The sequence below is a fragment of the Panthera pardus genome, unplaced genomic scaffold (assembly GCF_024362965.1).
Source record: "Panthera pardus isolate Hobbes unplaced genomic scaffold, ASM2436296v1 HiC_scaffold_13, whole genome shotgun sequence".
Classification (NCBI taxonomy): domain Eukaryota; kingdom Metazoa; phylum Chordata; class Mammalia; order Carnivora; family Felidae; genus Panthera; species Panthera pardus.
In genome coordinates, this window is record NW_026526688.1 from 116,712,447 (window position 1) to 116,737,274 (window position 24,828).

The 24,828-nt window shown below is 35.2% G+C and overlaps 1 protein-coding gene across 1 annotated transcript in view; it reads right to left on the reverse strand.

Annotated features, from left to right (window-relative positions):
• Positions 1–24,828, reverse strand: part of GSTCD (glutathione S-transferase C-terminal domain containing) — a 131,548-nt gene that overhangs the window by 88,081 nt on the left and 18,639 nt on the right. The window contains exons 4-5 of the mRNA XM_019416459.2: positions 23,657–23,908; positions 18,294–18,387 (exon numbers count right to left, since the gene is read on the reverse strand). Coding sequence (XP_019272004.1) covers positions 18,294–18,387; positions 23,657–23,908 — 346 coding nt within the window. The remainder of the gene's footprint in view (positions 1–18,293; positions 18,388–23,656; positions 23,909–24,828) is intronic.

Below are 24,828 nucleotides of genomic sequence, written 5' to 3' on the forward strand. Positions count from 1 at the left end.
TATGTGGGTCTGTAAATAAAAAAAAAAGCACAAAGTTCATCAATAGAAACCAGTCACTGTAAATGGCAACCTGGAACTCTGAAATGTCAATTTCACACTGCACTAAGCATATCCTACCAAACATGACCAAACTGATGTTTGGAAAAATATCAACACCTGTTACTACATTCCTTGAAGTAATAGGTCAGTCATATTAGCCAGGTCAGGGACAAAACTGTATCCAGTTGGACTTACCTACTCGGGAATCATTTTCCATCTGTTTCAGTGTTTATTACTTTAAATCTGACGTGTTAATTGCCATAGAAAAATCAGCTAACTCCACAAATAAACTGTAGCTTGGTGTGGTATAAGTAAATGCTAAGAATATCCTTAAAAAGCAGGTAAGGGGAATCTAAGTCAGAGTTAGAACACGTTTATCTAGGATTTCAGGTTGACAGCCAAAATGCATAACCTATTGCATATGAGATGCCACTCATGCGCCCCTTTCAGTCAGGTGCCCACCATAATGCTGACAGTATCAATCTAAATCATTTATTAGGTGACAAAAATTATTCAGGGGAGGACTATTTTCCATATGAGAAGTTCCCTTAGGAAAACACCTGAAATCTGGCCTCAGGGACTAAAGGCAAAAACATTTCCAATCTGACAACAAAGCATAAGAACGGATTTCTGTCTTACTCAGAACTTCTGGGGAATTTTCTCTCTCAGGGAGAGTGGGTTAGGGGCTACCCAGTACTACCCAGGTCCTCCCAGACATGAGTAAATGAGGTCTTTCAGTAATGTGCAAATAAAGAGCAATTCCAGAAATAGAATTTTCAAATTCAAGCAGATTTAATCGAGGGTGATAAAGCACAGACACAATAGGCGACTTAGATTTAAGGATTACAAAGAGGCTAATGAACCCTTGACAAAAGTAACAGGTAGAATTTTCTCCATGTGCTTTTGGTCAAGTTTCTTTGCATGGTATCTGCCCACATTGCTATACTTTGGAAGAAAATGACAAAATAAGCCAGCTAGCAGTAAACTGCACTAAAATACCAGGTTTTTATTATATTCTGAACAAAATGGTGGTCAAAGAGAGGTCCATAAAAAAGGCTGTAGCCTTTGATGAAAGCCAAAAACAGAGTCAAATAAAAGTCTGCAGAATCAAGAAGTCAAACAATGCTTTATACTCAATAAATACAGTAAAGTTACGACAGCTTTTTCTCAAGGAAAGATGATCTATTCTGCTATCTTAATAGAGAAGCACTGACCAGTCTCTGATACTCACATTCTACACTGGCACTTAGGGTCAGAAAATCAATAGATTACATCAGTAACAATACCTCTATTCCCTCTAGAAAGTTCATTTTTAGGAAAAGAACATGTAAAAGTATAAAGGTTTATATATAAAATAGTTGTTATCTGTCCTTATGAAGAGGTAGGAAACAATGGAAAGTGTTTTTGAAATCAAAAGAAAATAATATCCTTAACCTGCCCCCCACCACACACACACACACACACACACACACACCCCTCTACAAAACCTGGTCTTTATTACAGAAAAGAAAAAAGTATAGATTATGACATTAAAAGTTCTCAATGAGCTGATCCCACTTTACCAATTAATCCATAGCTGACATTACTTTATAAAACTAGTTTTCTAACATTCACTTGAAATTCCCTTTCCACACCTATTGTCTCTACTCTTGTTAATGCTATTTCCTCTCCCTAAAATCCTTTACATTCTTCTTTCTCTTAATCTAAAGTTTACTCTGTTTCAAGGCCAAATTCAAGACCTGCTTGACCTGCTTGAAATCTTTTCCAACCAAAAATCAATATCCTTCCTTTCTGGCCTTTTACAATTACCTGCTGCTTCAGTCTTTCCAATTCAGTAATCCCCTAACAACCACAGAAGTTATGTTCCTAAAATGTAATATAGTTGGCAAAACCTAGGTGGTAAAATCAAAGTCTCATACAAAATAAGGGATTAAGGAAAAAAATAATGCTTATAAATCTGTTTTCCTTAAAAAGAAAGTTCGAGAAGGCATTTATTACAGAACAATATAGATTTATTGGAGTTATCTTTTCCTATGGGCTTCCAATAGGAAATCCTGCTGCTGAAGCAGATTCTCTAAGTTAAATATTAGGAGGCAGCCCTCACTGACTTAGAATTCATTGTATTTTTTTATCCCTGAATTCTCCCTTGTTTCTTTCTTCCTTTCTTTTCTTTTTTCTTTCTTTTCTTTCCTTTCCTTTTCCTTTCTTTCTTTCTTTTACTTTTTTTTCCCCCAAATCTTAGCAAAATGCTTGCACCATTAACTGACTCAATTACTAGGTTGCATAACACAGTTTTCTGAACCAGTCTTCTTCATACTGTGAAGGCAGAGAACACACAGGTTTCCTACTTCAGCACTGTTTCACAAGCCCAGTGAGATGGCCTACTGAGGAAGATATGCAAAAACTATCATGCTCTGCTATTTGGGGACACAATTGTAAGACTGAGTTATCTCAAAACACTGGTTTTGATGAATTAGTATATTTCATTTCACTAACCACCCCGTTAAAAAACAAGAGCCACAATCTAATAATGGAAAAAAAAAATCTCCTTTTTTGTTTGGAGTCCATATAAATGTTTGCAGACATTGTTGTTACTTTCAGTAACATTTTATTTATTTTTTTATATTTATTTATTTTGAGAGAGAGAAAGAGACAGAGAGAGAGAGATAGAGATAGAGAGAGAGAGAGAGAGAGAGAGAACAAGTGGGGGAGGGGCAGAGAGAAGGAGAAACAATTTCAATCAGGCTCTGAGCCATCAGCATAGAGCGGGATGCGGGGCTTGAATTCATGAACTATGAGATCATGACCTGGGCCGAGATTAAGAGTCAGAAGCTTAACCGACTGCACTACCCAGGCGGCCCTCTTTCAGTAATATTTAAAAAATCAGACCTTAGAATTTTAATTTATCATTTTCTTCCACTGAGGACACTCAGTGGTCAGATTTCAGTAATATATATATTTTCAACTCCAACTGCCTCACATACTATATTTCCTCCCTACAATTCATTATTTCATTCAAGTATTCATGACATCTCTGTCTTCTTTGTGCTGGTCGCTCAGGGAGGTGTAAGAGTTACAAACACAAATACCTGCTCCCAGCCTCATGGAGCTCAGCCTGGACGAGGGAGATAGCAACTGGCAGGGGATTCTCCTTTATTACTGAGACTAAAAACAACTACTGTGGTTTAACTGTCCAGGAGTAAGAGACAACTGGACCAAGAAGCCTCAACTCTGTCCCCTTAAACTTCACCTTTCAAGTGGGGTTCACTTGAACTTCCAGCACCACCTTCATGCTGCCTTCTAAGGACATTTATTCTCTCAATAAACAAAAAAACTTAAACTTACTTGGGCTCCCATTAATACAATGGAGATGGATGGCATTAAAAAAAAAAAAAAAGACTTTGCTAAAGAGTTAAGGTAGAGCAAATAGAAAATCAAAAAAAAATAAAACTTAAAAAATCTCAGCTTAAAAAATCTCAGATTTCTGATCTCACATTGCTAGGTGACTTCTAGAACTTACAGGCTCTATGCTATTGTTTAGCCTGAGATTGTCACACTCTTTAAGAACCTACAGAAACTGCCCATTTCCACTACAGTTTCCTATATACAAAACGGAACTAAAACACAGAACCTGCGGCATTTCTTAGCTTTAAGAAAAACATATCACTAATTAAAATGATAAAGGCAACAATATCCTAGAAAAATATCTTTAGCAAATAAACATAAGATTAATATATTTATTATATTAAAGAACTCATTCAGATTGACAAGAAGCAGGTATTAAGAGAAATAAATACAAATATCCAACCATGTTATGAGAAAATAACAAATGAACAAGTTTGACAAATGAACAAGTTTTGTAACAAAATGAAACAAGTTGTCCCTATTAGCCTGTAAAAATTACAAAAAAAAAAAAAAAAAGGTGACAAACTAATGCCTGGGAAGGTGGGAGTGAAGCAGGGGCTCCTGAACATTGCTGATGGCAACATAAATTAAAGCCCTTTTAGAAAATAATTAACAATATGTATCATTAAGTAACAAAACTGTTCACACACTTTCATTCTGTCAACTCACTTCTGGGAAAAAATTCAAAGAATAGGAAAAGCTATGCGCAGGATGTTTTTCATTGTTGTGCTATTTGTAGTGTGATAGTGGTGAGCAACTTAATACTCAATAGCAGATAAGTAAGCAAAATACATTCAATACTAGGTGAAATATTATGGAATCATTAAAAATTACCAGCTCTATTAGCAGATGGTTGTATTATGCTTCAAAATTCTTAAGTTAATTTTCTAAAAGCAAACACTATACCTGTATGAAATAGCTGAATTCTTTACTATATTTGGACAACAAATGGCACGTGCTGTCACACTGCCTGGTAAAAAGGAAAGGATGAACAGAAATGTTTAAAGGTTCACTAAAAGTATTTATAAAGCTAGAATACTCTTCCACTAATTATAGTTGATTGTTTTCTAATAAAGAGAAAATGTTGCATTTATATTGAAATGGTCTTTTTTTTTCTTTCTTTCTTTTTTCTTTCTTTCTTTTTTTTTTTTTTTTTTTTTTTTTGGTACTAGAACCTTTTATATGCAACAGGCATTCAAACCTAACAAGAGCCTCTCACTAGTAGAAAATCAAGGGAATGTATTTCTTTGTGGAGTAGGTTGGGTACATGCAATATTTGCAATAAAATATTATCATCACAGATGCAGCAGAAAAACTCAGCTGACATTGACCATTTCTACTCCTTGATACAGTGATATAAAAGACCTGAGGAGTAAGCTACATAAATATAGCTGTTTTGGTTTAAGAGTTTGTTCATAATTGCTAACCATTCAAGTTCTATGAGAAAGGAGGGGAGATCTAGAATGCAAGGAGACCATTATGTCAGACATGGCACAAAAATTGTTGTTCATGAGCAAGATCTTTGATTTCAGAGTGAGCATTGTGATCAAGTGTTTCCAGAATGTGAGCAGAGTTTGAAGACATGCTCCATAATCTGCAACCCTTACTCCTGATAGAACACAAGTGCATTCAACAAGTGGGAAATTAATTGGTATAATATGACCAGATGGTATTAATAGAATAGTGAAAAGAATAAGGTAAGAAAATAGCTGAACATGTTAACAGTAACCATATTTTAACAATGAAGGGTAGAATTCATCTTGGGAATGGAAATTCTTAATATATTAAGAGTTTTACTGTTTTTAATTTTAACCAAATAAGTTCCAAATTTTAAGCCACTTCAGCAAAGACTCCTATAGTCAGAGGGTTATTATAATTCCTCTTTTCACTGTACCCCACATCTGTAGGACTTAAAAATCACAAAAAAAAAATAGCAATTTTCTATAACATGTTTGGTCACTGAAAGTAATTTTCAGGAAGTTATAGTATGGACTGAAATAAGTTTTGTGAGATGAAGTACTATTCCAAAACATTCCTAATGTGGGCAAACACCAATCCCCAGCTAATAAATTCCCAATATTATTAATTTTGCTAAGATAACAATACAAACTGGTGTAATTTCACACACAAGACCTGTACATATGCTGTAAGAGGTAAGTATGGGATACTTATGAAGCATAGTGGATGCAGAGATGGAGTTCTAGTCTCAGCTGACTGACATGTCACGATTGTATGTTACATGATGTATGTTGCTTAATCCCCCCATGAGGCTCAAATGTGATCGCTAGTGTGTCTCTAGTGAATTTTTGCAATTACTTTGCCTGATATCTTAATTTGGCCCTCCAAATTCAACCGGCTTTCTGCCTTGGAGGTTGACTTGAGTGGGCTGTATCAACAGACTTCCTTGCCCACCGGCATTCAGATGGGTTTGGTCAATGAGAAGCCCCAGCAGATCAGACATATGGTAGTGGGAAAGGAGAACAAGGGCAGTGTATTTTTCCTCTGGCTGTCACCACTACAGTCACCTGAGGCTGCCTCTTCTTTTGCCTGAAAGTTCCTGCTCCTCTCCAAGCAGCTTGCTGTATGGGACTTTCCTCTGTGTCCTCTCTAGGCCTACAGGTGGAAACAGCTCTACAGCTACTGACCCTGGGTTTCTTCCCTTTCTTTTCATGGTTCAGGATACCCTGTCTACAACTTTGTAATCAATCCCTCTACATATAAATTTCTTCCGAAATGATCCCAATATGAAAGTGCCATCTTTTCCTACTGGGAATCTGACTCATACAATCACTTTTTAAAAAGCGTGATTGAGGGTGTAAACCAGAATCTAATGTCTAATGAAAAGTAGCTGTGTAAATTTGAATATTACTTTTAATGAGTTTTAAGGTCACTTGAAAGAAACTTATCAAAAGCACTTATTTTATAAACAAAGAAAATTATTTTAAAACATCTTTTTGGCTAGATCATGGTCCAAGTAATCCAACAGTTACCTAATTTTACAGTAAACCATCTAGACCTGATGAAAGCAGATAGGCATGACTGGAAAGCAAATCTCTAAGTCATTTTCTTTAATACTGTCTTTGGCAGCTTGGTTTTCTTTTCTTTCCTTGTTTTGTTGAAAAAAATTAAGTGTGACTATGTCCCCGAGGGAATGAGAGTATTTAGTCAATAAAGTTGTTTAAAATAAACAAGAGGACTTGGCTCTATCTAATCTTTCCCCATCAAAAAACCCCACAAATAGTTTTTCATGCCTAGTTTGCTAAATGTGCACACTGTGTACAAAAATACCTTTATTTTCTTACTGCAAGAGACAAGTCAAAGTAAAACCTTCATATAAAGTAACTTATTTTTAAGATAAGGAGTTGTCCTGGGAATTGACCTTACCTAGTTTCGTAAAATATTTGCTATGTAATCGTATGCAAAAATTCCTAGGTACAAAAGTTTGCACTTACAGCCAACTTTCTAATGTAATCACTGGTTTCAACATAAAAACTAATTTAGTAATTTTCCTCAAATAAGTACATAAAATTCACATCTAGAAACATTATGCTCTGGGTTACTAATACTGTACTCTTCTGCCATTTACATAATGACAGTTTTCTGTTTATGACTACACTTTTGTCCTATGGTTAAGGATAATTTTTTTAAAATTCTTCTGATGATTCAATCTTTAGCAATTAAATTATTGCAGAGCCTATGAGCTATTGTGATTGTAATAGCTATTAGGGACATCTCCTTGCTTCAAGTATCTCTCCAATGTGAATTAGGCCTAATTAAATAAAAATAATGAATGGGTTTCAGTGGTAAGAAGAGCTGGTTCAAAGTGCAGAAAAAAATAGTTCATTGTGTTGTTGAGCTGATTTTAATCATAAATGTCTGGGACCAGCACAGAGAATGCCAATTAAAGCTGAAATGAATAATACTAATTAGTTTCCATCAGCAGAAAAATAAAGATCCACATCATTAGTTTTCCCTCTGTCTTCTAAATGTGATTATAAACATTTAACCTTTTTAAAACATAATTCTTGAAAGTTAAGCAATATCAAGAATTTTTAACCTTAAAAACTAAGTTATTTAGTGTGAAATATTCAGACGGAATCTGGAAAGGCAATCCAGGAACTAAATTATATGAGGAAATACCTTTTTGCCAATGTATGTAATAGTATTAATACAGTGCTGGTTTTGCATTAATTATAAACAGAAGTTGTCATTGCTTTCAGAGCAATGTTACATATAGTTTACGTATGACTGCAAATAACTCTGCAAGTGTTCAGGGTTGCTTTTTCATTTGTCTTCATTAGAAATGATGTTCAACACTGAAACAAAATACTGCAGATGTTTGTTTTATGGGAAAGATTCTTCCCTATTTTCATTGCTTCTGGATGACACTAACAGTAAGTTTTGCTCCACTTAAAATGGGTGCTCACTGAAAATTTGTCCATTAATAATCAATGCAACATTCCTGGAAGTTTCATCCAAATATGCCTTGTTCTAAAATATCAAAGCCTGTCATTACAGTACCCATTATCAGTGACCGTTGGAAAAACTCTTAAAGGAAAACCTGGAAGAAACTCTTAGGAAAAGTCTTATCTTGAAGTGGGTACAAATCTCCAGTCCTAAGAGAACTCAGGTTCTGCTGGAAACATAGCAGGACTAGTACAATGCTCCAGATCTGTTTATCAGAAAGGTCTTCCTGAATTACTGTGGTCCCGCTCCAACCATATTTCAACACAAACTGAAGAGATTAGAACACTTGCCTCGGACTAGTTTTCAGAAATAAGCATTTCTTTACTCACATAAATCCTATCTCAACCTTTTGAAGCAACTCAATTTCTGAAACATAATCAGTTTTAACAATATTCCCTCAGATAGATAATCTGTGGTTTCTTATTAGTGAATCTATAATATTCCAAAAACAAACCACAATAACTTTTAAAACTGCCTAGTGCCATTGTAAACGACTTTAGTGGAGGGGCGCCTGGGTGGCTCAGTCGGTTAAGCATCCAACTCTTGATTTCGGCTTAGGTCATGATCACACATTTCGTGAGTTCGAGCCCCACAACAGGCTCCATGCTGACGGTGTGGAGCCTGCTTGGAAGTCTCTCTCTTCCTCTATCTCTGCTCCTTCCCCACTTCGCTCTGTCTCTCTCAAAATGAATAAACTTTAAAAAAAAAAATTAAAAAATAAATAAATACTTAGTGGAGTTAGGAATGGACACAAATCTCAATTGTTCAATAAGTTCTCAATTTGTTCATTTCTACACCAACAAAAAAGTTTCTAAGTAATTTTTACATTCTACATATGACCTAATCAAATTAAAATCAGATAAATTTGTTTAATCACAGAGATACTACATGTCAAATACTTTTATTTCAAAAAGCAATACTCTCAGAAGATCCTATATAATCCATCCTAGATGAACTGGCCATTAAAACCTTTCTTGGTAATCAATCATCATAGGCTCTGCTTGCAAAATACTTAAAAACATGGTATATACATAGGGTTCTTGAAGTCTAACCCTAAAGAATAGAACAAAGCATAACATAATACTGGGAAGAATTATAGCAAATCTAGTTCCAAGAGAAAAAAAGACTTTTAACTTTTTTTCTTTAATCACATGCCATGGTTAAGTACACTTAAAAAAAAAAAGGCATTGTATTTTCCTAAAAACAGAAAAAGAAAAGAAGAGATAAAAAACCCAGCAAGCTCAATGCTATGTGGATTTAAGGTACCAAAGCTATGAGCACATTTTATCACTGTTACCCTAGCTAAAGAATTGTTGCCTCAATGGTAGATAGTGGCCCGGTACTTATTATGGTTGAGGACTTTGAAGCAATAAAACTTGAATTTAATCTTGCGACTCTTTTTCAGGCCTTGTTTACACAAAGTGGTTCCAGAGATTTTAGTTAGTAGTACAATGTTTTACAACTGTGTCATTTGCACATGTGACTGAGCTGATTTAAAGTTCAAAATAAACTTACTCACTCAACCATTTTGACAGTCAAAACAAAACTCAGTCCCATTTTTCAGTACTTTGAAATGCAAATGTATAATTGAAATTGGACACTGCTAAGCTTTCAGTATGAAAGAACTTTCTCTACTTCTCATGAAGGTAACATCTGTATCCCTATAACGTATATGACACAAAGACATCCTCAAGGAACCTTGAAGTTTTCTGGTGGCAGGGCAGGAGCCCCAGTGCAAACTCAGCCAGGATTAATATTTGAGCTATTCCTAGACCATACTAATCACTATTTTGGAGCAATATTGAAATAAAGAAGCTCAAATTATGCTATGACAATTTGGTTTTCTCCAAAGCTCTGGGAGCTTGAGAATAGCAACCTGTGATACAAGACTGTCAAAGTTAAAGTCAATGTTTATGTGTATATATTTGCATTGCATTGCACTCCTTTTTAAAGGAAATACATTAAGATGTTTTGCAGTTTGAGCCTTTTATCAAACTATCATCTGCCTTATAAATGACCTCCAGAAGTTTTCTGAAAAATATTTTTGAAAAAGATGAGCTGAGAAATATTTCAATCATCTTTATTTCTTTATCTTTTCCAATATTTTTACTTAAATTACATTTTTAACTTTTTATTTTAAAATAACTGCAGATTCACAGGAAGTTGCAAAAATAGTATATAGAGTCCCATGAACATTTCACCCGACTTCCTCAGTGGTGACATCTTATATAACTATAGTATAATATTAAAACTAGGAAGGTGTTGGGGCATCTGGGTGGCTCAGTAGGTTGAGCGTCCGACTTCGGCTCAGGTCATGACCTCGCGGTTTGTGAGTTCCAGCACTGCTTCAGGCTCTGTGCTGACAGCTTGGAGCCTGGAGCCTGCTTCAGATTCTCTGTCTCCCTCTCTCTCTGACCCTCCCCTGCTTGTGCTCTGTCTCTCAAAAGTGAATAAATGTAAAAAAAAAAAAAAATTAAAACTAGGAAGCTGTTCTGTTGCAATACTGTTAACTACAGACCTTGCTCAGCTTTCATATGCATTCATTTGTGAATGTATGCATAGTTTTATGCAATATGATCCAATATATAGATTGATGTAACCACCTTATCACAAGGGAACTCCCTTTACAAGCAGCACTGTGCTGTGCCAATCTCTGTTCCCTACCAACCATTAATCTGTTCTTCATCTCCCTGGTTTTATCATTTTGAGAATGTTTAATAAATTCAATCACATAGTATAGGTAACTTTTTGAGAGGGGCCTTTTTCATTAACTAATGAATTCTTGAGATCCATCCAAGTATCAATAGTCCAGTCCTTTCTAATGCAGAGTGATCTTCTATGCATAGACTCATCAGAATTTGTTTAATCATTCACCCACTGAACACTTGGATTGTTTGCAGTCTGGGGTTATTAAGAATAAAGTTGCTATGAATATTCACATGCAGGTTTTTGCATGAATATAAGGTTTCATTTCTTTGGGATAAATGCCCAACAGTGTAACTGTTGAGTTTTGTGGTAACTATATGTGTAGTTTTGTAAAAAAAAAAAAAAAACAAAAACAAAAACAAAACGACAAATGATTCTCCAGAGGGGCTGTACCATTTTATATTCATAGCCGGCAATGCATGAATGATTCAGTTTCTCCACACCCTCCTTAACATTTGGTGCTGTTACTTTTTTTTTTTTTTTTTTTAGTCATTCTGAGAGGTGTATAATGATAGCTCATATGCATATATGCCAACTGCATAGATCCTCTTTGGTAAAATGTCTGTTCATCTCTTTTGCCCATTTTCTAATTTCCTAAAAAAAGAATTTTTTGTTTGTTTTTTACTGTCAAGTTTTGAGAGTTCTTTATGTATTCCATATCTAAGTTCTGTGTCAGATTTATTTTTTCAGTTTGCAAATATTTTCTTCTAGTCTTCAGTTTGTTTTATTATGCTTTTAACAGAGTTTTTGGCAGAGCAAACATTTTTAATTTTAATGAAGTCCAATTTATCAAAAAAAAATTTTATGGATCATGCTTTTGGTGTCATGCGTAAGAGTTCTTTTTCTTTCTTTCTTTCTTTTTTTAGAGAGAGAGTGTGAGCATGGGAGAGGGGCTGACGGAGGGAGAGAGAGAGAATCTTTAGCAGATTCCATGCTCAGCACAGTGCCTGATATGGGGCTTGATCCCACGGCCCTGGGAACATGACCTGAGCCAAAATCAAGAGTCAGACACTCAACCAACGGAGCCAACCAGTTGCCCCAAGACTAACATTTTTATGTAAGGAATGTCTAATGCTATTATAATTGGAAGAATTTGCCTAGTAAAATTTTACCCACCTCTCTCCCACTTCAATGACTTCTTTATTACTCTAGCTGACTTCTCTAACTTTATACTAGAAAAGGAGATGAATTTAACACATGGTCGGCTCTAAATCATTCATATACATACTATGTAACTTATACATATGTGATTTATCTCTTTCTATCTCAGTCTCTACACCTATATATTAGTGTTTGGCACTAATCAAAAGAGTACTACTAAGCAAATAACAAACTTGTTCTTTTCAACCTTGTTATATTTTAACTACTTAATATAAATTCTTTCTATATTTATATATACTACCTTCTAGTGGCTTTTAGTTTCGGATTAAATTGCACTTTAAATAAAAGTTGTGTTACTTTTGGTAAAGCACCAAAATGCTTGTTGAGAACCTTACCCTTGAAAGAAGAGAAAATAGTTACAAATTTGTAGGCTTCTGAGGCAAATATGGTCAGGTTTTGGATTTCACAGCTAAGTATAACTTAGAAAAATGAAAAACATTTATGTTAGGAAATTTTTTTCCCAGAAAATAGAAAAAAAAAAAAAAAACCAAACCTTTGATCTCATTCTCTTGGTGTGCTTTTAGTATGTTAAATGCCAAAAAGTTCAAAATGTAATAGCTATTATTAATCTAAAGCTATTCAATTTAAACAAAAAATGTTGGGAGGAATATATTCTTACATTGTAAAAGTAAGAAAACAAATATGCTAATTTTATCTAGTGTAAATCTAAGATTAATATTTTGGGGAAAAAATTCTTAAAAGAGACAGCTATTTCTACATAATAAGATACATCTACTTTCACTTAAATTTGTTAGTATAATTTTAGTATACCTGGCCTAAAGTAGAACTTTTCATAGCTACCAAATGGTTCAGAGGTTTGTACCAACTCTTATATTTGATGTAATGCATGCTAAAAACAGAAAATTAATTTTTAGTTTGTAAAGAAAAAATTTAGACAGCTTTGACCTCGTTATTCATCTTATTTTGGTGGCAAAAGTTGAAATCAAAGCAGCTAATGCATGTTCTATTTCAGTTATCTATAGTAATTACTTCACAGTGTGGGCCCCAGAGCAGCAGAAGCAGCATTAGTTAGATACTTTTTAGAAATGCAAATTATAGGGCCCCATCTGAGAACTGTATGAGAAACTCAGGGTTAGTTGCCAGCAATCTGTTTTAATAAGCCTTCTAAATGATTTTGATGGATGCCCTAGTTTGAAAAGCAATGGCTTAGGACAATGAAGCTTCTATGTACCTTGCCTAGAGGCCCTAAAACAAGCTTGTATGTTTTAGATTCCCCCAAGGAGAGCACTACTTATACTGTAGCATAAGGGTGAGACAATTCTTTGAAATGGTGAAGTTTAAGCATCCCAGACCATGTGTCAAAACAACAAGTCATGCTATTTGCCATGTCCCCGGGGGTTGGTAAGAACCTGGTTAAGAATCACTGATAGGGGCAAAGGTTATTTACTCCTTCCTTTCTCCACCTTGGATCCAACTCTCTCCAAAGACCAACCATGATGGGTTACAACTTATTTAATAAAAGAATTCCTGAGTCGATACTGATAATAGATACATAGATGATAGATAGATGGGAAAATGTTCTTACAGTTGGGTGGCAACTAATACATACAGAAGGATGATAAAGCTGAAAAAGCACCATTTTGTAACTATCACAGGAAAAGCATCAAATGAATGTAAACTAGTGAATGAGATTTTAAAAACAGGACATTATATAGTCTCAAACATCTCCCCACAAACTACTTATTAATTCAATAGAGCAAAATGGTAACATGACAGTAGAGATACCTGGAAGATACCACCTTAACCGAGTGATTAAAGTTACCATCGCTGGGCCCGCACTGATGTAATGTGCTTTCTGTTATGATGCACTGAGAAGGCCACCACTTCACTCCTGTGGTGTTCCTGCCAAAATGCAGAACCTGAATCTAAGCATGAGGAAACTAGACAAATCAAATTTGAGAAATGTTCTACAAAAAAAACTGGCCTGAACTCTTCAAAACAGTCCATGTTGAAAGATAAAGAAAGGCTAGGAAACTACTTCACATTAAAGGAACTAAAGTGATGGGGTGCCTGGGTGCTTAAAGTGACATATCAATTACACATACTACAACCAACTGGACTTTGGATTAGATAATAGCATGTACTGAATTATATATCCTGTTTCGATAATTGTGCTATGGCTATGAGAAAAGGAGTAAGAAAATGTCTTTGTTCTTAAAGCAGATAGTTAAGTTTTTAGAAGTAAAGTAGTGTAATCTACAACTGATTTCCAAACAGTCCGTAAAATATAATAATAATAGCAGTAGTAGTTATAATAATAATGACAACAGTAATAATGATGGTATAAATTAAATCTCCAGTTCTCTTTCCTTCAAACTAAATAATCTCAATTATTTTAGCCCTTTAAGAGACAATGAGACAAAAGGATTCAAAGCCACCTGGTTTAAGCAGGAATTTGGGAAGTTAACAAAAAGGGATCTGTAGTCTCAATTCAATTGAAATTAATAAAAAAATATTGAGTAGTCATCCTATATTCAACGAGCTCATAGTCTATTAGAGAAGGAAAACATGCATATAAATAGAGTGTAAGAGAAGCATACTATATGTACCAAAAATGAAGTATAAGAAAGTAGTAAGGAATGTTGAGAGGGAGTGACTAATTCTAATATATTGTACTAAGTGCTTTATATATTCATTCATTGAATGTACCAACAATCTCATTAAGGTAAATACTATTTTATCCCATTCTGCAGATGAGGCAATTGAAGCACAGAGAAGTTGAAAATCTGGCCATAGATTATCCAGTTAGTTAGAAGTACAGGTATGAAACTCAGACAGGCTGACTCCATAGCCCATGCAAAAGGCTTAATGGAGGAAGCAGCATTTGAGTTGATCTTTAAAAAATAAGTATAATTTCAATAGGATGCGAAGTGGGAAGAAGAATATTTAAGACTGAAGGAAAAACAAAAGTGAAGGCATGGAGACAATAGATACAGGTCATATAAGGGAAACTGAAAAGTTCAGGGAATGGTATGTAAGATGTGGGGAGAGAAATGGGTAAGAACAAGAGGTTGGGAGATTAGACAGGCTTAAGAAACAAATTAGACTGCATCATGATTATTAGGCTATATAATTATTAATTATATAGGCTATATAATTATTATATACGCTTTATAATTATTAATATAGCCTTTGTTAGTAAAGAGAATGATTCTTATAATATGTACCATAATCTTGATGTAAATTCAGCGGATTCCACATAAGAAGTTGGCCTTTGTGACATCCAAATGAACCTAGTACTAATAAAATCTTATTACAATTCAATCTCTTCTAAAAATACCAGACCACAAATCATGAGAACACTTTCACAGTGACCTCCACACCCATATATATAATAATTTCATTTCACAATGATCCTATTACCATGCAATATTGAAATTGCCAGAACTGAAAACAGAAAATCTACAATGCAACATTTCTGCCTTACTTTAACACAAACTATATAAACCTTTTAAGAAACAGTGAATGAAATGTAAATAAATCATGTAGCTCTGCTGTTACAGCTCCTTGTTTGTCATAATATTTATGAAAACTAGGTGATCCAATTAAAGGGATATAATGAGTAATATATTCCATGAACTCTGTTAGATATGCAGTTCCAACCAGTAAAACAACCAGACTTGAATGCTTAATGCTAGATCTCTGAGTTGGTAGCAGGTATAATTGATTGCTCAATTAATAACTGAAAATAATATTTTGGCTTCATAGTAAATTAATTATGGGTAAAGCAAAGCATGTGGCACTTAGAAATCTCTGTATTCATTTCTTAGTAAATATAAATATTCGTGAAAATCTGATTTTCATTTACTAAAGTTTTAGCCTGTTCAAAATCTATACTGTAACCAGAGTACATGAAACAATCCAAGGTCAATAAAAACAAACATTTAAAATTTTCAGAATTTCAGAAAATATTTAAAACTAAACCATTAACAAATTCATTAGTGACTATTTTTCATATATTTAACAAAGAACAAAAAATGAACTTAATTTCTATAAAACATCTTCGAGCCAGAGTTCTTAACTGCCCAACAAAATCTTATTCTATCCTGGAAAAATCCTAACTTATCTCCTTGACTGACAGAATAGAATTGATTAGTGAGATATAGGCGATATTTAGGAAGCATCACAGAAGAAAAGAATATGAAAAAGGCAGACAAACAATTTCAAAGAGCATTTGGAAATCAAAAGTTCTATTTGGCTTAGTCTAAAACTAAAACATAAGTGGACAATTAAAGAAATAGAACAATGAGGTATAAAAAAATTCTCTCACCTAAAAACACCTAAAATGGTATGTAAAACTCAACAATCATCCTTTGCCTGTCTAAATGGATTTCTGAGAATAAAGGGAAATACACAGGGCGTTAACAAGGAGGAAAGGAACTAAAAAGCAGTGTAATAATCTTGAACAGACATTACAGCTGCTGGGAGGGTATTTGCTAATAGGGATTTAAGCTTTAATAGCAAGACAAAGAAGAGAGGGTGGTCCTGGATCCCTAACATCGTGGAAAGTGGGAACTAATATCACTACATGAAGGCAGAAACCTTGAAAAGCTACATTCCCTATGAAAAGGTGCATTAAAAAAAATCGTATTTAATAGCAAAGGGAGATGATTAAAGGTAACTTGTCTGTTTAAACCTCAGCTACAAATGAAAAGGTTAAAGGAATCTCATGTTTAAAAACTAATGTTGGGGCGCCTGGGTGGCGCAGTCGGTTAAGCGTCGGACTTCAGCTCGCGGTCCGTGAGTTCGAGCCCCGCGTCAAGCTCTGGGCTGATGGCTCGGAGCCTGGAGCCTGTTTCCGATTCTGTGTCTCCCTCTCTCTCTGCCCCTCCCCCGTTCATGCCCTGTCTCTCTCTGTCCCAAAAATAAATAAAAAACGTTGAAAAAAAAATTAAAAACAAACAAAAAAAACTAATGTTAACTGGCCTTAAGTTCTAGTATCATGAGTTGCCTGACATCAGCAAGAAATTCCAAAGAAATGTGGAAAAAATTTTTTTAAATGTTTATTTTTTAGAGAGAGAGAGAGAGAGAAAGAGAGAGAGAGACAGACAGACAGAACTCAAGCAGGGGAGGGGCAGGGAGAGAAGGAGACACAGAATCCGAAGCTGAGCTGTCAGCACAGAGTCTGACGTGGGGCTTGAACCTATGAACCATGGGATCCCTACCTGAGCTGAAGTCAAAAGCTTAACCGACTGAGCCACCCAGGCGCCCCCTTTGTGTGGAAATTTACTCTTAACCCAGGCCCCACAAGATTCCCACAGATTTAACTTCCCCAAACGAATTCACAATATAAGATTACAAAACTATTAGGGAAATAAAACACCAGGAGTGAAGTCAACAGAAAAAAACAAACAGAATTAGATCTAAATGGACATCGAGTATTAGAAATAACAAATACAGAATATAAAATAACTATGCTTAAAAAGTTATGAAAAGAGGAAATTAAAACACGAGCAAGAAAAAGTTTTTATAACAACCCAAATATAATTTCTAGCAATGAAAGATATAATTATTTAACTAAAACCCTAACTATAAAAATATTTTTTCCAACAATACTTTAAACAATTAGGGGAAAATGATTATGGACTGGTTACGAAAGGATCAAGGAATTCTTGATAATTTTTATTAGGTATGATAAGAACATGGTGATTATTTAAGATGTCAGTATTTCTTAGATGTATGTACTATAGTAGGGCATGTTACCTGGAATTTCCTTCAAAATACTTCAGCAAAAGAAAGAGAAAGGAATAGATAAAGCAAATGTAGGAAATGTTAGAAATGTTGAATCTGAACAATGTATATATGTGAAATTTTTATAATATAAATAAAATGAAAACTTTACTCAGATGTGGAATTGAAGAAACATAACAGACAAGGAAAGGGAAAAAATCAGAGAGAGAGAGAGACAAAAGAAGAAGCAGACTCTTGGGGTGCCTGAGTGGCTCAGTTGGTTAAGTGTTTGACTCTTGATTTTGGCTCAGGTCATGATCTCACAGTTCATGATTTCGAGCCCCACATGGGGCTCTGTGCCAATAGCATGGAGCTTGCTTGGGACACTCTCTCTCTGCCCCTCCCCTGCTTGTACACTCTCTCTCTCTCTCTCAATCTCTCAAAATAAATAAACATTTAAAAAAAAAAAAACCAAACAGACTCTTAATTATAGAGAACTGATGATTACCAGAGGGGAGGGGAGTGGGGGCATATGTTAAACACATGATGGGCATTAAGGAGTGCACTTGTCCTGATGAGCACAGGGTGATGAAGGAAGCGTTGAATTACCATATTGCAAACCTGAAACTAGAATAATACTTTATGTTAACTAATTGTAATTAAAATAAGTACTTAAAAAAAAGAATTAGAAGAAAAAAAAAAGAAAACCCAATGGATAGTATAATCAAAATATTAGACAAAACCAAAAAGGAAATTAGAGAATTGGAAGATGGATCTGAAAAGATTATGATTAAAACTTAAAGGAGAGAAAAAAAAAAACTCACCTTCCTTTGGGCTCACTGCTGCAGGAAGACTATTCCAATCAAGGGTCCAAGTAGGGCAAGGGTGGGGAGAAAACATCACTTCAATGCCTTTTTCCTAGAAATAGGAAATAGACTCTTTCTGAATTAATGAATTAATAAAATTCTGTTGTGTTTTAGAAGATCAAATTTCTATTTTCTATACTGACAAGAAGAAACATAAATATTAACAACCATTAAGTGTTCCTCAAAATATTTAGTTACATAAAAAATATGATGTTTTTTGAGAGCACACTTTCCTATTTTTTATACTAAGATAACAAAAAAAAAATGCTATTTTTAAATTATTACCTAAAACTACATAGAATAAGCTACCTAGAAATAAATTAGGTGTCAAAAAGAAAAGTTACCTGTGGATAAAAATTTTATCAAAAACACTCCACACAGAGATAATAAAAAACTGATTCTGCATATGTCCATCAAGACCTGTCTTCACATGTATGAAAGTTGCTGTCACCAAGGAGTTACATTTACATGACAAAAAGCACCCACTTCAACATAATACCCCAAAACATCATCCATACCAGTCTTTTACAAGTGCTTATAATGCTCTAAAAAAAAGATTCCTCTGTTGTAACCAAATGGTTCCCAACATTTTCAAAAATGAGGACCACTTTCCAGTATACAAAAAACTTCTCAGGCTCCTTCCCCTGAGGAGGAAGTTAAAAGTTATGCATTTACTTATTTGATCTACTGATAGTTACATGGCATACATACGGACTCCCAGACCCCTTGCAATCACATTCTGGGTATGTGGACCACAGGATAGATATCCATGGTTCAGGTATTTTTATCTTCAGAAATATTATATTCAAAAGAAAAATTTCTGAGACTCTATCACTAGTTTGAATCAATTAGTTCATGAGATTACTTTCCATTATGAAAACCAGCTGAATTCTGGTCCCAAAGGAAATAGTATAAAGATTCTTATCTGAGGTAGAGATATATCTTTAGACCTAGAGGCCTAGAGAACTTATCTGCTCCCAGAAAAATAAACACATCTCTCTGACATCATCTACCTCTATTCTGTATCCCTTATTCTAGCCTAGCCATACTGAACTTGTTATCCCTCATTTCACCAAATTTAACCTTACCTTAGAGTCTTTTCAAAAATACTATATGAGATATCATTTATATACCATTACATTTATAACATACAATTCAATACTTTTTATAATATTCACAGTCAGTACTAATTTTAGAAAATTTTCATCATCTCAACAAGAAATTCCATATCTATTAGTAGATACTTTCTATCCTGCCCCCCCCCCCCCCCCAGCTCCTTGACCTAGGTAACTACTAATCTACCTTCTGTCTCTATAGATTTGCTCAGGGTCTGTTCAGTAGCTGGACCCTCTGCCTAGAACACTTCCTCCAAATCTTCAATTCATTCAGGTTATTTGCTCAACGTCTTCACCTTGTCAGATAAGCCTTCCTGACCACTCCATCTACAAAGGACCCCAACCCACATAACCTCCACTCCATTACCCCACATTATCTTTTTATAGCACTTATCATTACCTAATGTGTTCACACATTAAATTGTGTTTTTTTCCTTATTTACCTTCCTTATCAGAATATAAGGCCCATGAAGGCAGTCCAATTTGTTTTTCATATATCCCACATTCAAAACAATGACTAAACATATACATTTTTTGGACTAACAGAATAAATAAATTTAAAACCTTTGGAGAATAAGGGAAATTTTGTAGGTAAGAGTATACCAAAGAAAAAAGATGAGGGAAAAAGTGAGATGTGAGTGTTCCTAAGAAATACTTCACTATTTTATACTACCACTTGGCACCAATTTCATTTGTCCTCATGTAACTGGCACAAAATACTGTGACTACACAAAAATTAAAAGTTACTGTATAAATAAAATTAATACATTCATATATTATTTTGATATAATATTTACTATTTTTCAAAATGTATGTCAATAATTCACTAGTAAGTAGCAAATACAATGTCCTGCTAAAAAGGAACATTTATTGTATCTAATACATACTATCAAGTTAGAATTAAATGAAAATAGAAATTTTAACTTATTTTCAGGTTTGGACTTTCTTTTTTAAATTTGTAATTTTTATTTTAGAGAGAGAAAGAAAACACAAGTGTAGGGGAGAGGGGGAGAGGGAGAGAGGGAGAGAGAGAGGGAGAAAGAATCTTAAGCAGGCTCCACACTCAGTGAGGAGTCTTATGCAGGACTTGATCCCACGATCCTGGGATCACGACCTGAGCCAAAATCAAGAGTCAGACCTCAACCAACTGAGCCCCCAGCCATCGTTTTTAAATTGTTGATGTAATGTCCCAATCATTTTTTATATAACCATAAGATTTGAAATCAGAAAGAATCCTATAGAATAGCTACTACACTCTCCTAATTTATAAATGGAGAAATTAAGGCCCTTAGGTTAAATAACATACTGAAGATCAGAATGTTAGCTTAGTTACAAAGCTAGGACTAGAATTCAAGTTACCTGGTCCATAGTAGTCTTCCCATGGGCTGCTCCCAAGCCAATGAGTGAGACTGGTTAAGATACTATGTTAGGCCTATTCCTGAGAAACATGGAACTCTCTGACAGATGATTTGGGCTCAAGGATTCCCAAAGTTTTGGCTTGCCAAAACTTTCTCAGACCTCCACTAAACTCTAAAACTTCTCTAACCCAGTCTTCCTTCCTTTCCTGACTCATGTACAAGGGTCAAACCTGCATCCCAGACTGAAGGCTCTCCCAGCCTCCTCTGTCTCCTTCCCCACTTTACCTCACAGATTTCCCTCAGTAGCTCTCTTGCACATTTAACCCCATCTTGGAGTCTGCTCAGGGGACCTGAACTAACACATTCTCTGTAAATTAAAAAGTCAGGATTCCTTTATATTTTTTATGTTATTATAAGACAGCTTATTTTTACAATTGCTTGTTAACTTTTCCTGAATTTAAATTTGTTCTTTATATCTCACTGTTTATAAATATTTTTAAGATGTATAAAATACAAATGTTTTTCCTAATGTCATTTTGTTGCTAGAAAAGCATAGGTAGAAAAATCTGAATCACCAATTTTTCATTCAAGACTCTGTGTAACTATGAATTAAAAGCAGATTTTTGGGGGTGCCTGGGTGGCTCAGTTGATTTAGCTTCCGACTTCAGCTCAGGTCATGATCTCACAGTCTGTGAGTTGGAGCCTCTGGTTTGCTCTATGCTGACGGCTCAGAGCCTGCAGACCGCTTTGGATTCTGTGTCTCCCTCTTTCTCTGCACCTTCCCTGCTCGCACTCTGTCTCTCTCTCTCTCCAAAAAAATAAATAAAAAATAAAAAATAAAAAACAAATAAAAGCAGACTTTTGGTTTTTTGAAACTTTAAAAATTTGTATATTATTTGCTTAATTTTATTAACATTTTTTTTAATGTTTATTTTTTTTGAGAGAGAGAGGAAGAGTGCAAGCGGGGGAGGGGAAGAGAGAGAGGGAGACAAAGGGTGTGAATTGGGCTCCACGCTAACAGCAGTGAGCCTGATATGGGGCTCAAACTCATGAACTGGAGATCATGACCTGAGCTGAAATCAGACACTTAACCGACTGAGTCACCCAGGTGCCCTAAATACTAGTATTTTAATACAAAGCAAGTTACTCTCCTGCTGATCATTTATTTATTTATTTATTTTAACGTTTATTTATTTTTGAGACAGAGAGACAGAGCGTGAACAGGGGAGGGGCAGAGAGAGAGGGAGACAGAGAATCCGAAACAGGCTCCAGGCTCTGAGCTGTCAGCACAGAGCCGGACGCGGGGCTCGAACCCACAGACCGCGAGATCATGACCTGAGCCGAAGTCGGACACTTAACCGACCGAGCCACCCAGGCGCCCCTCCTGCTGATCATTTAAAGAAACTCAGGAGGTGAACCTGAGATCCCGACACGGTACAGCCATCTGATCAAGACACATCACACTTTGGACATGCCTTGATATCTTCTAAAATCAACTAAATAATCTTATTTCATTGTTTCATCATGAAGCTAACAAAACTGAGAAGGTAAGGGGCTGGGGTCACTAATACAATCCTGTTCTTTTCTAATTGAGCAAACTTTATTAATGATAGAATTCAAATGCTTCCTAACCCAAGTGGGGAAATATAATGACTATTTTTCCAGTACAACTCAGATGAACATTTCAAATTACTTCCTGATTTTTCCTCTATTCAAATAAATCTTCAAATAGCTGAAGTCAAAGGCAAAACATTTTTGTAAATTGTTTAGAATGACAGAGAAAAGAAAGTCTATTGGGGAGAACTTGTACAATTAATATTATTAGAAACAAATTTTGCTTCAAAGAGAGAAATATAGATCATATGTGTTATTCTATCAAAAGGCTTTAAAACAGGGGTGCCTGGGTGGCTCAGTCAGTTGAGCACCTGGAGATTGATTTCAGCTCAGGCCGTGATCTCACAGTCTGTGAGATGGGGCCACGTGTTGGGCTTTGTGCTGACAGTGAAGAGCCTGCCAGGGATTCTCTTTCTCTCTCTCTCCCTCTCTCCTGCCCCTCCCCTACTTGTGCTCACTCACTCTCTCTCAAAATACATAAATAAACGTTAAAAAAGTTATTAAAGTAAAAAGTAAAAACAAAATGCAAAGAACTAAAAACTTAAATGTAGGCAAAACCTTAGAAAGTAAATTGATATATTCATTTTCATATTCTTTAACTTCAAACCACCATGTCAAAATTTAAAAACTGAGGCCAAAACCTTGCAACAGAAAAACACCAGGTTAAAACAATACATTTGACCAGATGTGATATGACCTTGGTCAATGTCTTGAATATAAAAAAACAAGTTTCGAGAAAAATACTTTTTTTATTAAAAAAATATTTTTTTAATGTTTATTTATTTTTGAGAAGACACAGAGTGCAAGAGGAGGAAGGGCAGAGAGAGAGGGAGACACAGACTCTGAAGCAGACTCCAGGCTCTGAGCTGTCAGCAGAGCCTGAAATAGGGCTCGAACTCACAGACCAGACTGCGAGATCATGACCTGAGCCGGAGTCGGACACTCAACCGACTGAGCCACCAAGGCACCCTGAGAAAAATATTTTTAAAAAATATATATTCTGACTTACTTGGCTCCAAAGACACATACTATTAAAAATCTTCAATTTACTATACCTCACTTACATGCAAAAGACATGGAAATATTAACTGGTCAAGGGTGATGTAAAACAACTACAAATAAAATTTAAAACAAAAGTAATGTCAATAAATGATTATAATCTGGGGTAGAATGCTCAGCAACATTATCACATGGAATTTTTCAAAGAAAATGTTAATGAAAACATTTTAAGTACCATTAACTTGGTCATAGTGGGTCTTGGTCCTCCTAAAAATGAAGCATCATTTTGCTCCTCTACACCTGGGACCTCACTTAAGTTTGCATCTTGTTCCTTCAAGGTGGTCAGCAACTCTGGTAAATGGAGAAATTGGATCCCACACTGAGAAGCTGCTGTTTTTACTCTGGGCATTTCCTGAATCCTTTGGTACCAAGCAGCCAGCAGGGGAAATTCTATCAGCTTTTCAGAAAGTTTCTTGCAGATAATTGCCTAGGCAGACAAAGAACAAAACACACTACACTATATTTTTTGTTTTTAACAGCCATATTGAGGTAACTTTACATACCATAAAATTCGCACATTTTAAGCATACAGCTCAAACAATGAGTTTTAGTAAATTTATACAGTTGGGCAACTATCACCACAATCCAGGATTAGAACACTTATATCACACCAGAAATTTCCATTATGACCACCTGTAGTCAATCTCTGCTTCCCCAGTTAGTTGTAAGCGACCACTGATCTCCTTTCCATGTCTATAATTTGCCTTTTCTAGTATTTCATATAAGTAGAACCAGAAAACGTGTCTTTTTTCACTTAGCATTAATTTTTTGAGGTTCATGTATGTAGTTGCATTTACTAGTAGTTTGTTTCTTCTTATTATAAGTAGTAGTCATTGTGTGGAATAATATATTTTGTTCATCCATTTACCAGTTGATAGACATTGCATTGTTTCCCGTTTTTGGTAATTATAAATAATGTTGCTATACAAACTCATGCACCAGTGTTTGTATGGGAATGTTTTTCATTTCTTAGGAGTAGATACTAGGAGCCACGTTGCTAGGTTATATGGAAACTATGCTTAAGTTTCCACGAAACTGCCTAACACTTCTCCCTGATGGCTGCGCCATTTTATATCCTCGCTAGCAATGCATGGAGATCCTAATTTCTCCAAATCTTGCCAATGATTGGTATTATCAGTCTCTTTTATTTTCACTATTCTAGTGGATGTGCGGCAGTATCTCATTGTGATTTTAATTTGCATTTCCCTATGATTTGATGATGTTGAGCACCATGTGCTGGTTTGCCATTCAAATATCTCTGGTGAAAGTATGAGAGTCATGTAATTGGCAGTTATATATATGGCAAAGAAGTTACAGAGATGGCAAACAAGTACATGAAAAAATGTA